General features: G+C 43.2%; 1 protein-coding gene across 1 annotated transcript in view; it reads left to right on the top strand.

Annotated features, from left to right (window-relative positions):
- The first annotated feature begins 1961 nt into the window (after positions 1 to 1961).
- LOC134337159 (uncharacterized) overlaps positions 1962 to 13406 on the top strand; it is a 120435-nt gene continuing 108990 nt past the window's right edge. The window contains exons 1-3 of the mRNA XM_063032002.1: positions 1962 to 2054; positions 8382 to 8520; positions 11469 to 11591. Of these exons, the coding sequence (XP_062888072.1) occupies positions 8392 to 8520; positions 11469 to 11591 (252 nt within the window). The 5' untranslated portion in view covers positions 1962 to 2054; positions 8382 to 8391. The remainder of the gene's footprint in view (positions 2055 to 8381; positions 8521 to 11468; positions 11592 to 13406) is intronic.

The raw sequence follows: 13406 nt of genomic DNA, 5'->3' as shown, positions 1-13406 counted from the left end.
GTCTTATTGACATTGTGTGAGAGGTTGTTATTACACCACTCAGTCCAATTCTCAGTCTTCCTCCTGTGTGCTGATTTATCACCCCCTTTGATACAGCCCACAACAGTGGTGTCAATGGTAAACTTGTATATGGAGTTGGTGCTGTACTTCGCCACACAGTCACAGGTGTAAAGCGAGTACAGTAGAAGGATAAGCACACATCCCTGTGGTACTGATGGAAATTATGGAAGAAATGTTTTTCCCAATCCAAACTGACTGGGGTCTACAAGTGAGGAAATCCAGGATCCAATTGTACAAGGAGGTATTGAGGCCCGGGTCTTGTAGTTTACTGATTAGCTTAGAGGGGATGATGGTGTTAAATGCCGAGCTGTAATCAATAAAGAGCATCCTGGTGTATACATCTTTGCTGTCCAGATGTTCCAAAGAAGAGCCAATGAGATGGCATCTGCTGTAGACCTGTAGCTTTGGTAGGTACATTGGAGCAGATCCAAGCACCACTCTGACAGCAGCTGATATGCTTCAATACCGACCTCTCAAAACACCTCAATAGTGCAGACGGCTAAGTGAAAAATACCTCAGAAGTCTCTCATTCTAGGTGCTGACAATCTTTCACAAGATAATAGATGCTTCATAATCATTCTAGTCAATGCTGTGGAGCAAGAAATACCCTTTATTCTTACCCACCTCCTTTTCAACACGGGGGGTTGGGGGTACATCAGTAGCACTGCAAGGCCAATGAATGGAATGTCAAAGACTCTGATGAAACATTAATCCAAGGACATCTGTTAGAGGCCCAGTTATAGTATCCAGATAAACAAAACCTTAATTCAAAATAAGAACTAATAGGAAAAATTATGTCTCATACTCTTTTGTTTACAATATATATTAATGACTTAGACAAGGGAATTAAATGCAGCATCTCCAAGTTTGCGGATGGTACGAAGCAGGGCGGCAGTGTTAGCTGTGAGGAGGAGGCTAAGAGGATGCAGGGTGACTTGGATAGGTTAGGTGAGTGGGCAAATTCATGGCAGATGCAATTTAATGTGGACAAATGTGAGGTTATCCACTTTGGTGGCAAAAACAGGAAAACAGAATATTATCTGAATGCTGGTCGATTAGGAAAAGGGCAAAGAGACCTGGGTGTCATTATACACCAGTCATTGAAAGTGGGCATGCAGGTACAGCAAGCGGTGAAAAAGATGAATGGTATGCTGGCATTCATAGCAAGAGGATTCGAGTACAGGAGCAGGGAGGTACTACTGCAGTTGTACAAGGCCTTGGTGAGACCACACCTGCAGTATTGTGTGCAGTTTTGGTCCCCTAATCTGAGGAAAGATATCCTTGCCATAGAGGGAGTACAAAGAAGGTTCACCAAATTGATTCCTGGGATGGCAGGACTTTCATATGATGAAAGACTGGATCAACTAGGCTTATACTCGTTGGAATTTAGAAGATTGAGGGGGGATCTTATTGAAACGTATAAAATTCTAAAGGGATTGGACAGGCTAGATGCAGGAAGATTGTTCCCGATGTTGGGGAAGTCCAGAACGAGGGGTCACAGTTTGAGGATAAAGGGGAAGCCTTTTAGGACCGAGATTAGGAAAAACTTCTTCACACAAAGAGTGGTGAATCTGTAGAATTCTCTGCAACAGGAAACAGTTGAGGCCAGTTCATTGGCTATATTTAAGAGGGAGTTAGATATGGCCCTTGTGGCTAAAGGGATCAGGGGGTATGGAGAGAAGGCTGGTACAGGGTTCTGAGTTGGATGATCAGCCATGATCATACTGAATGGCGGTGCAGGCTCAAAGGGCCGAATGGCCTACTCCTGCACCTATTTTCTATGTTTCTAAGTTTCTATGTTTACCCTTGAAAAAGAGGAATTTGATTTTGAAGTATTGCTCTGAAGGTCATGAAAAGTGTGATATTACTTCTCTAAGTTTCCTAATCAGCGATGTTGCCATAAGAACTGAAGGCGGATCCTGGGATGCTGCACATGTATTTAACTGGGATACACCCAATGTTCAGTGAGACTTCAAGGGCACTATCATACCAAGGTGAGTTTGCTAATTCATGCCTCGTGTCTGATTCATCACATAAACTGAGTGGAACAGGGGACAGGATTGGATGGGGTGGAACCAATCTGTGCATATTTTATGCTAAGGTGAATGGAACAGGGAACAAATTCCTTGGTTACAGTGTTTTGTGGAGTGTATACCCAGTAACCTGTCACCTGGATGTCACAAGGTTGTTACTGAGGCTGGAGTGCTTGAGTTATAGGGAGAGGTTCCATCACCTGGGACATTTTCCTCTGGAGCATAGAAGGCTGACAGATGACCTTACAGAAATGTATAAAATCATGAGGGACATAGATTGGATGGATAGTGACAGGCTATCTCCCATGGTACCTTCTACCTGAAGGCAGCAGCAAGAAAAGAGCATGGCCTGGGCAGTGATGGATGCTGCTTTTCTACGACAATGTTTCACGTAGATGTGCTTAATGGTTGTGAGGGCTTTACCCATGATGTACTGGGCTGAATCCACTACCTTTTGTAGGACTTTCTGCTCAAGGGCATTGGGGTTCCCAATGTGCTTTCTTTGCAATTACATTTATATGATGGGTCCAGGACAGGCCCCATGAGATAGGCACAAGAGCTTCAGGACTCGCACCACCAGCTTCAAGGACAGTTACTGTCTCTCAACCATAAGTCTCCTGAACAAAAAAGGAAAACTACATTCATTCTATTTCTGGTGTTCCCACAACCAATAATCTCACTATAAGGACTCTTTATCTTATCATGCTCTCATTATTTATTGATACTTATTTATATTTGCATTTGCATAGTTTGTTGTTTTCTATGCTCCTGCTCTTTCATTAATCCTGTTTACAGTTTACAGTTCTATAGATTTGCTATGTATGCCCACAGGAAAAAGAATCTCAGGGTTGTATGTGGTGACATATATGTACTCTGATAATGCATTTTATTTTGATCTTTGATATTTAGCAACTCTAAAAGTGAAGGACTTGCTGTAGATATAAGGTGAGAGGGGGAGGATTTAAAAGGGGCTTAAAGAAGTTAGAGGGATGTGGGTGAAATGCTAATAGCTGGCTCAGGTAACATTTTGGTCAGCATAGTCAAGTTGAACCAAAGGGCCTGTTTCTGTGCTTATTGCTCTGTGATTGTATAACTCTATGACCAGGGTGTGAATCACATCCCCCTTGTCTTTAGAATCATACATACCTACAGTACAGAAACAGGCCTTTCAATTCACCGCATCTAAGCCAACGAGTGAGCACCCATTTACACTTGTCCTGTTTTATTCTCCCCACATTCCCATTCACCCCTCTCAGATTCTATGATTCACCTGAATGTACAGTGACCAATTAACCTCCAAATCACTTGTCTTTAATGTGTGGAGGGACTGGGACACAGGCAATCACATGCAAGCTCCATAAAGACATTATCTGAGGTCAGGTTTGAACCCAGCTCACTGCAGCAGTGAACCGTGCCAGCTTAATTCTTAAACATAGAACATTACAACATGGGAACATTCCCTTCGGCTACCACATCTGCCGAACATGACATCAATCTCAGCTAATCCCATTTGCTTGCACATGATATATATTCCTTCATCCATTGCGTGTGTTGTCTTAATAGTGGAAATGTGCTGTCTAATTTGCCATCATATCTGCCTCTACCACCTCACTTAGCAGTGCAATCCAGGTACCTATGCAATCTTGGCGAAGTCCTGACGAAGGGTCTCGTCCTGAAACGTCGACTGCGCCTCTTCCTATAGATGCTGCCTGGCCTGCTGCGTTCACCAGCAACTTTGATGTGTGTTGCTTGAATTTCCAGCATCTGCAGAATTCCTGTTGTTTACCTATGTAATCTTAATAGGTTCCTCAGAATGCCTATGCTTTTTACCCTGTTCTTTTGGAAATGAATCCTGTTGCTTTGTTTTGCTTTTGTTAAGGCCCTTACCAGCTCATGTTGCAGCTTCTAGTCAATTGTAACCGCTCAATTATCAAAGCAAAAATCCTATCCTTACCCCAGCAGCACACCCTAACAGAAAAAAATTACTCATTTCTTTCTGCATTTTTCCACTCTCCTTTTCTGAATACCAATTTGGTGTCAGCTTTAGATTTTGAAATTGTCCCCAAAATTTGTAAATCGTAAAAGGGGGTGATCCAAGTGTCATTCATTGTAGAATATCACTTCCTAGTTTGAATAGCTTCCTTTAGTTCCATTTGCTTTATTTCAGGTTCTGTTTGAGTTCTATTTTAGGTGCCTTTTTATTGACAGAGATGGGCAGTCACAAGGATAGAAAGACCCATTACTGGTACTATTCGTAAACATTTACAAAACAAAGAGTACATTTCTCCTTCCACCAAAGGCATTAGAGGTCATTTAATATACAACAGCAAAGAAAAATGCATGGCATTGCGGTACATATCTACATATGTTATTAGTTGGACGTTGGTCAGCATTCATTGCTCATCTCCTGTTGCCCATGAGAAGTTGGTGGTGAACTACCTTCTTGGATTTCTGCAGTGTTTCAGGTAAAGGTACGCCCATGGTGTGGCTGACGATAGAGCTTAAGGGTGAGTAGACCAGTAACGATATATTTCCAGTCAGGATGGTCCATGACTTAGAAAGAACATATACATCCATGCACCTCCTTCTCTAGACCTTTTCAAAGGTTTGCAGTTTTGGAATCACTGTTGGCTTAGCAAAAGTGTCTAACCGCAGAGCTGGGTCTGTGTTTACACTTTTGCAATTAAGAGAGGAACAATGAGGTTGGGTAAGGTCAGGAGAGAATGACCACAATGCTATAAAAAGCTGAATGGCCAGCTCCAAGTACTAACTTCACTGAGTACAATATGTAAATGTGTATAATTATTTATACAGCTATCAGTGCATGATTAATAATCAGCACAGTATAATTATAATTTATTTACAGTGATAAAAAAACAGTTCTGTTCTGCAGAGTTTGGTGTTCTGATCTTGCAACACTTGAATGGGGAAGTGTTCTGTTCCAAGTCCCTGCAAATATCACTGTGGATGTTTAATCCAGTGTTTATGGGGCACAATTCTTACACTCTTCTATAGTAGAGCCTTTTAAGATGCACTCTTCGTCCACTTCCATTTGGAGTGGGACTGGATTCAAATTAGGTAAGGTCAAGTAAGAATAACTATTTGGAGAAAGAAATGAACTGATTTTTGTTTATGACAGTCATGCCTTATGGTCACATTTCTGGTTGTAGTAACATTTGCTGAGGAGAACTTGGGCACCAGATCCTGGCAGGCATAATACAGGACTGGGAAGAGTTAGGGAAGAGAGGCATTGGTTGGTTGACACCAGGTAAGCAAAGTACATCAACATCCTGGCACCAATACATTACATCACAATCTACAGTCTGCCCGCAGTCTAGTTATTCCTCTAACTTCCACTGAAATACTAATCACACATCCCCTACTTGAAACTGGCCACACGCTAGTCCCAATCATATCATTTCCCTTTCCCAAAGTTCTAATTTCATGCCCACTTCCAAAGCACTGCCTAGGCTCCTCTCATTGATACATACCATAGAAACCATAGAAACTACAGCACAGAAACAGGCCTTTTGGCCCTTCTTGGCTGTGCCGAACCATTTTCTGCCTAGTCCCACTGACCTGCACACGGACCATATCCTTCCATACACCTCCCATCCATGTATCTGTCCAATTTATTCTTAAATGTTAAAAAGGAACCCGCATTTACCACCTCATCTGGCAGCTCATTCCATACTCCCACCACTCTCTGTGTGAAGAAGCTCCCACTAATGTTCCCTTTAAACTTTTCCCCCCTCACCCTTAACCCCTGTCCTCTGGTTTTTTTCTCCTCTTGCCTCAGTGGAAAAAGCCTGCTTGCATTCACTCTATCTATACCCATCATAATTTTATATACCTCTATCAAATCTCCCCTCATTCTTCTACACTCCAGGGAATAAAGTCCTAACCTATTCATCCTTTCTCTGTAACTGAATTTTTCAAGTCCTGGCAACATCCTTGTAAACGTTCTCTGCACTCTTTCAACCTTATTTATATCCTTCCTGTAATTTGGTGACCAAAACTGAACACAATAGTCCAGATTCGGCCTCACCAATGCCTTATACAACCTCATCATAACATTCCAGCTCTTATACTCAATACTTTGATTAATAAAGGCCAATGTACCAAAAGCTCTCTTTATGACCCTATCTACCTGTGATGCCACTTTTAGGGAATTTTGTATCTGTATTCCCAGATCCCTCTGTTCTACTGCACTCCTCAGTGCCTTACCATTAACCCTGTATGTTCTACCTTGGTTTGTCCTTCCAACAATGCCAGCAGGTTGAGGGCCAACTTATTATTTCAGGTAATTGATCTTATTTTGAAAGAATTAACGAGATCTAAAGGACAAGTAGATATTGATAGAACTAAAGGAAATAAAAATGCAAGCTGGTGGAGGAACTCAACTGGTCAGGCAGCATCTGTGGAGTAAGGGGATAGTTGAGACCCTGCAACGAAACTCAGAGTGTAAATGGTATAAAGATGTGAGGCAGAAATTAGCAAGCAATAAATGGATCCAGGTGAGGAGTTGTTAATGGGCAAATGACCCTGGGTGGGGGGAGAGAGGGGTAAAGGTAATGTCCGAGGCCGAGAGGTGATTGTGGAGATAACAAAGGGCCGCAGATTATGAAATCTGATTGGGAAAGGTGTTGAATGGAACCAAAAGGGGCACAGTGGGGGGGGGGGAGGATTAGGAGGAGGACCCAGTAGATCCAGAATGTGAGTGATGGCTGGTAAGGCAGGTCACGTAAGGGAAAGAAACTGGAGGAAGTGAGGGTGAGGGGGGTGGTTGGAAAGAAGGGAGTGTGCAAGAGCACCTGGGTGAATCAGGAGGTGAGGGAAAGGAATAGAAGGGGTGCATGCCACCTGAAATTGGAGAATTCTATGTCCAGACTGTTGTGTTATAGACTACCCAGGCAGGCCACGAGGCACTGCTCCTGCAGGCTGAGTTAATGGAGAAGATTGAGGACAGGCGGGTTGGTGTTGGAATTGGAAAGGATATTGAAATAGCTTGCAGCCTTGAGCTCAGAATGATCATTGCAGACAAATCAGGATTGCGCATGACTTAGAAGGAACATATAAATCCACGTAAGTTCTTCTTTTGTCCTGCCTTCTCCCACAGTTTTTTTTTTGCTCCAATTCCCTGCATTCCAGTCTCTTGAGACTCCACTAATCAGAAACCACGTGAGTATTGTATTTTCCTATTAAATGGGGCTAAAATATGAAAATGTGAGAGGGATTGTCGCGGTATGATATCAGGACATAGCTCTCAATTTTAGAGTTGCCTATACAAAACAACTATTCTCGTAATTTTCCTGATGGGGGGACTGTGTTTTGCCGCAGGGATCATTGTGAGTCATTTTCATAAATGATCTGCACGAGAATGAAGGAGATATGATTAACAAAATTTCAGGTAACCTCCAAAACAGTGTCTGGTTTTCAGTGAATGTCTGAAGTTACAACAGTATATTGAATAACCGGGAATATGGGCAAAGGGACGGCAGATGCAATTTAACTCTGACAATTGGGAGTTGATGCATATTTGTAGGTAAGTTAGGCTAGGACATACACAGTGAAAAGCAGGGTACTGGGGACTTGTGTAGAGCTGAGGGACCCAGGAACACAATTACAAGAGTCCTTTGAAATTGGCTATATAGATAGACAAACTAGCCTTCATCGACTGTGTCACTGATTACAGGATTTCCGACATCATGTTACACTTGTACAATATGTTGGTTATTTTGCACTTGACCCAAGTGCAATTCTGGTCACCATGCTATAGGAGGGCTGTGACTGAGCTATAAAGGGTGTGGAAAAGATCCACATGAAGGTTGCCTGATCTGGAGGGCTTGTGAGAAGAGGAGAGATTCAATAGTCTGGGACTCTTTTCCCTGGATTGAATAATGCTAAGGGATTGCCTAATAGCAGTTAAAAAGACTGTGCACAGACAGGCATTGTCCCAAGAAAGGGAAGCCTAGAGCTAGAAGGCATAGGCTTAAGGTGAAAAGGGGAAGATCTACAGGGCAAGTTTTTCACATAGAGGGTGACAGATATATGAACGAGCCTACAGAGAAGGTGGTAGAGGCAGGTGCAATTACAACAGGTACATTGATAGGAATGGTTTAAAACATGAGCCAACTGCAGGCAAATGGATTAGCTTAGATAGGGATCTTAGTTGGCATGGATGGATTGGGCTAAAGGGTCAGTTTCTGTGCTTTATTATTCGATGAATCTATGGATAATTGGAAATGACCTGCTCAAAGTCTGACATAATTTCTATTATTTCTCTAGGTTGTCCATAATGTTTACTTTGCTCCTGGGCTTTGTGGTAGGGTTTACTCTGACTGCAGCCTCAGACTACACATTCAACACAGAACTGGATGAAGAATGGGAGAAATGGAAAGTACAGCACAACAAACAATACAGAGAGGTAAAACAGAATTTGTTCTCGGTCTAAGCTACTATGACAGTGTAGGCCAGGAGGAGGAAAGACAACCAAAGTAGTTTCATTCTCACTATTTCATCAGTGACCATCTCATTAAACTGACCTGCCCTTGTTTCCTGATTGCCACTGGCCTAATATTCTACTTCCCCATTGATTACCACGGTGTTACCCTGCTACGCTGTCAAAACCAGCACTTCTACCACACTGATGAATCAAATAAATCCCACTTAATTAATGGATGTTGATGCTTGTCCCCTACATATTTTTACATGATTAAAGGAGGCAGGGGTCACAGAACATGTTAGAACATAATGTGGAGTTAACCAAGAATCGCCAACTGTGATAGCAGTATGCAGGTTAAGAATAGGGTTTTGGGATGACAGGAGGAAGAAGTGGTTGGGTAAAGGAGGTGCTGCAAATGGTTGTGTTTGGGGAAAGGCGTAGTGAAAGGAGGAGGTTATGCTGGTGCTCAGGTGTTGTGAGAGTAAGTGTTTCTTGGTGAGGGAGGGATGGATGCCATTGATGCAATCATGAATGCCGTCTCATAACTCTTGGGTGGTACCTCAGGTAAAGGACAGATGAAGAACTAATTCCTGGAGTTGTCAAAGTCCTTTCCAACACAAAATCAAGAACACATTGACAGTAGTCTGAACTTGGATATTGGGTAACTCTTGCTTGTGCTGCAATTGAAGCCACGTCTTTGGGTACCAAACAATTCATATGGTTGTGTTAGCAAGAATGCTATGACTAAATGGCAGGGACCTTAGGAAAATTTACACAAAGAGTAGTGAAAATCTGGAATGACTATCAGAAAAGCTAGTGAAAGCATTTGTAAAGGTACTTAGAATGTGAGCCAATGGGATTAGTTAGATAGGAAATGAGCGGAGAGAAATGGGTTAATGTGAGCCAATAGGATCAGATGGGAAAGGAAAGGAGAGAAATGGGTTAATGTGAGCCAATGGGATTAGTCAGGAAAGGAGTGAAGAGAAATAGGTTAACATGAGCCAATGAGATTAGTTAGATAAGGAATGAGTGGAAAGAAATGGGTTAATGTGAGCCAATAGGATCAGACGGGAAAGGAATGGAGAGAAATGGGTTAATGTGAGCCAGTGGGATTAGTGCAGATGAGCAAAGTAACCACCTGGTCTAAAATGCCCCATTTCTGTGCTGTACATATCAGAGATTTTCTGATTCTGCCATTGGTGAGTTCACCACTGTCAACTTCCTAGTAGTCACCACTAACCAGAAACTCAACAGCTCCAGTCACATAAATACCAAAATCACAAGAACATGTCAGGGCTGGGGTTCTGCAATTCTTCTTGGGCAGACACATCGAGACCTTTCTCCATCTACGTTTGTACAAGGCAGCAGTCAAGAATGTGTCTGGATGAATACAGCTCCAATAGTACAGTTCCAACATTCAAGCTGACAATGTCTAGGATAGAGCAACCTATCTGATGGGGATTACACTGACTACACTCCATATTTGTTCCCTCTAATACAGTACACAGTGGCTACACTGTGTGGGATCTAAAAATAGGGACAGCATTTACTACTTCAACTACTCTAACAAGCACTTACCAAATCCCTGACCCCCCCCCCCACACCATCATAAAGATGAAAGAAAGGAAATGCATGGGAACACCAGCACTGCCAGTTCCACCCCACGCACCCCCCCCCGCCCCCCACCCCGCAGCTGACACACTCTGCTTACTTGCAAATGTTTCCAGTCCTTCATCACAACGGGGCCAAAATCACAGAACACCCTGTAAGTAGTGCTGAGAAGCATCTTCACACAATGGTTCAGGAAGGCAGCTCACCCACAGCTTCTCAGCGGCAACAAACACTTCCCTTGCTAGTAGTTACCGCATCCTGAGAAACAAAGAAATGAAACACAGGACATCTTTCATGTCTGCTAATACCATTTTGGATCTGTTTGCCAGGCTATGTGCAGCATCAGTACCTGAGCCTGTGGTTTCAAAAGTTATAAAGCGACTATGTGAATTCACTGTCTGTCTTCTCTGATTCCTTGGCCAAGTTCCATTGTTGAAAGGAAGAGGCTGAATAACGGAGGATGGTTTGGTAGATGGTGAGAAGTGGTTAGCTACAACATGCGCTGCTTGCAAATCAACTTGTAGGATGAGGGCACAGAAGGTCATGGTATACCCTTGTGTTTCCATCTCACTACTATAAGCACCACAATGGCCATTGATGATGTGCTCTGTCTTCTCCATTGAAGTAATATGATGCTATCTCATCTAACACCCTTCAGGTAGCTTCAGGTGACTCTGGTTGTCTGCCCCCTGTAAGAGAAGGGAAATTTGCATTTGAAGGTTACAGGAGCACTGTCTGTATTCTAACAGTGAGCAAATGAATGTTAGGTAGGTGATGTACGATTGATGGAGTTTGTTTGTGAAAGAGAAGTATAGATGTGCTGCAATGAGTTGCACAGGATATGTCAATCAGGCATGTATTCAATGCCTGTGGTTGCACATTAAACACTGTTGAATTGTTTGCAGCTTTGCAGTATTTCATGCGTGTGTGAGTCTGATGTCAGGTACCTCCTCCTGGGCCAATTCACCAATGTTAGATAACACTTCAAACTACCCTTTCCCAGGTTCTGCCATTCTTGAAAGTGTTCTGAATCAGCCTCAATTGCATCCTACCACAGCCACCATGTACCGCCCCTTTAAGATGAAGACTAATTTCAGATGACACTGGTCATTTGCAAAATGGACCGACATGGTGAAATGATAAGTCAATGAACAATGTTGTCCCTGCATGTGGAATGAGGCCCTTGTCTCAGACATACTAGGGGCAATTTAAACATTGCTGGAAAGCACTAATTCAGATTTTGCATGCAGCCTTTGAAAAATTTGTAGAATGATAGTATGGAAAGGTGCTACAGAGTGATGTCATGATGTCTTTTTCAGGATGAGGAGATCAACAGGAGAATAATTTGGGAAAGTGCCATGAGTTACATTGAACAGCACAATCGAGAGTACGCAATGGGGAAGCACACATTTACTGTGGCAATGAACCAATTTGGAGATCTGGTGTGTACAATTTCTAAAATATTTGTCTATCAAGTGCTAGGTATTGAGGTGCTTTTAGTGAATGAACTGTTTACATTCACTGATATCACATAACAAAGTCCAATCTCCCTTGACAATGTCTGTCTCTTTCGTCTGACCCTTTAACATCATGTTTTGTTATTTCTGCTCACCTCTGCAGCCATCATCATGGCGAGCTGCAGCCGAGAGGCTTGTGTCACCTTTGTATTTGCTGCTGTGAAGTAAAGGAACACGATGGTCACAGCTGCACCAGAACAAGAAGCACTAAGGAAATAATAACCGTATACAGGTTGTGCTACATGCCTCCCTGATCCTCACCCCTTCACTGGTTCAATAATGATAATTATTACATAGACCATAGAACATAGAATAGTACAGCACAGTACAGGTCCTTCGGCCCACAATGTTGTGCCGACCCTCAAACCCTGCCTCCCATATAAGCCCCCACCTTAAATTCCTCCATATACCTGTCCAGTAGTCTCTTAAACTTCACGAGTGTATCTGCCTCCACCACTGACTCAGGCAGTGCATTCCACACACCAACCACTCTCTGAGTAAAAAACCTTCCTCTAATATCCCCCTTGAACTTCCCACCCCTTACCTTAAAGCCATGTCCTCTTGTATTGAGCAGTGGTGCCCTGGGGAAGACGTGCTGGCTGTCCACTCTGTCTATTCCTCTTATTATCTTGTACACCTCTATCATGTCTCCTCTCATCCTCCTTCTCTCCAAAGAGTAAAGCCCTAGCTCCCTTAATCTCTGATCATAATGCATACTTTCTAAACCAGGCAGCGTCCTGGTGTACCCTTTCCAATGCTTCCACATCCTTCCTATAGTGAGGCAACCAGAACTGGACACAGTGCTCCAGGTGTGGCCTAACCAGAGTTTTACAGAGCTGCATCATTACCTCGCGACTCTTAAACTCTATCCCTCGACTTATGAAAGCTAACACACCATAAGCTTTCTTAACTACCCTATCCACCTGTGAGGCAACTTTCAGGGATCTGTAGACATGTACCCCCGGATCCTTCTGCTCCTCCACACTACCAAGTATTCTGCCATTTACTTTGTACTCTGCCTTGGAGTTTGTTCTTCCAAAGTGTACCACCTCACACTTCTCCGGGTTGAACTCCATCTGCCACTTCTCAGCCCACTTCTGCATCCTATCAATGTCTCTCTGCAATCTTCGACAATCCTCTACACTATCTACAACACCACTAACCTTTGTATTGTCTGCAAACTTGTCAACCCACCCTTCTACCCCCACATCCAGGTCATTAATAAAAATCACGAAAAGTAGAGGTCCCAGAACAGATCCTTGTGGGACACCACTAGTCACAACCCTCCAATCCGAATGTACTCCCTCCACCACGACCCTCTGCCTTCTGCAGGCAAGCCAATTCTGAATTACACCTGGCCAAACTTCCCTGGATCCCATGCCTTCTGCCTTTCTGAATAAGCCTACCGTGTGGAACCTTGTCAAATGCCTTAATAAAATCCATATAGATCACATCCACTGCACTACCCTCATCTATATGCCTGGTCACCTCCTCAAAGAACTCTATCAGGCTTGTTAGACACAATCTGCCCTTCACAAAGCCATGCTGACTGTCCCTAATCAGACCATGATTCTCTAAATGCCCATAGATCCTATCTCTAAGAATCTTTTCCAACAGTTTTCCCACCACAGACATAAGGCTCACTGGTCTATAATTACCCGGAGTATCCCTACTACCTTTTTTGAACAAGGGGACAATATTCGCCTCCCTCCACTCCTCCGGTACCATTCCCGTGGACAA

The sequence above is a fragment of the Mobula hypostoma genome, chromosome 24 (genome assembly GCF_963921235.1).
Source record: "Mobula hypostoma chromosome 24, sMobHyp1.1, whole genome shotgun sequence".
NCBI lineage: Eukaryota > Metazoa > Chordata > Chondrichthyes > Myliobatiformes > Myliobatidae > Mobula > Mobula hypostoma.
This window is presented reverse-complemented; position numbering and strand designations above follow the sequence as displayed.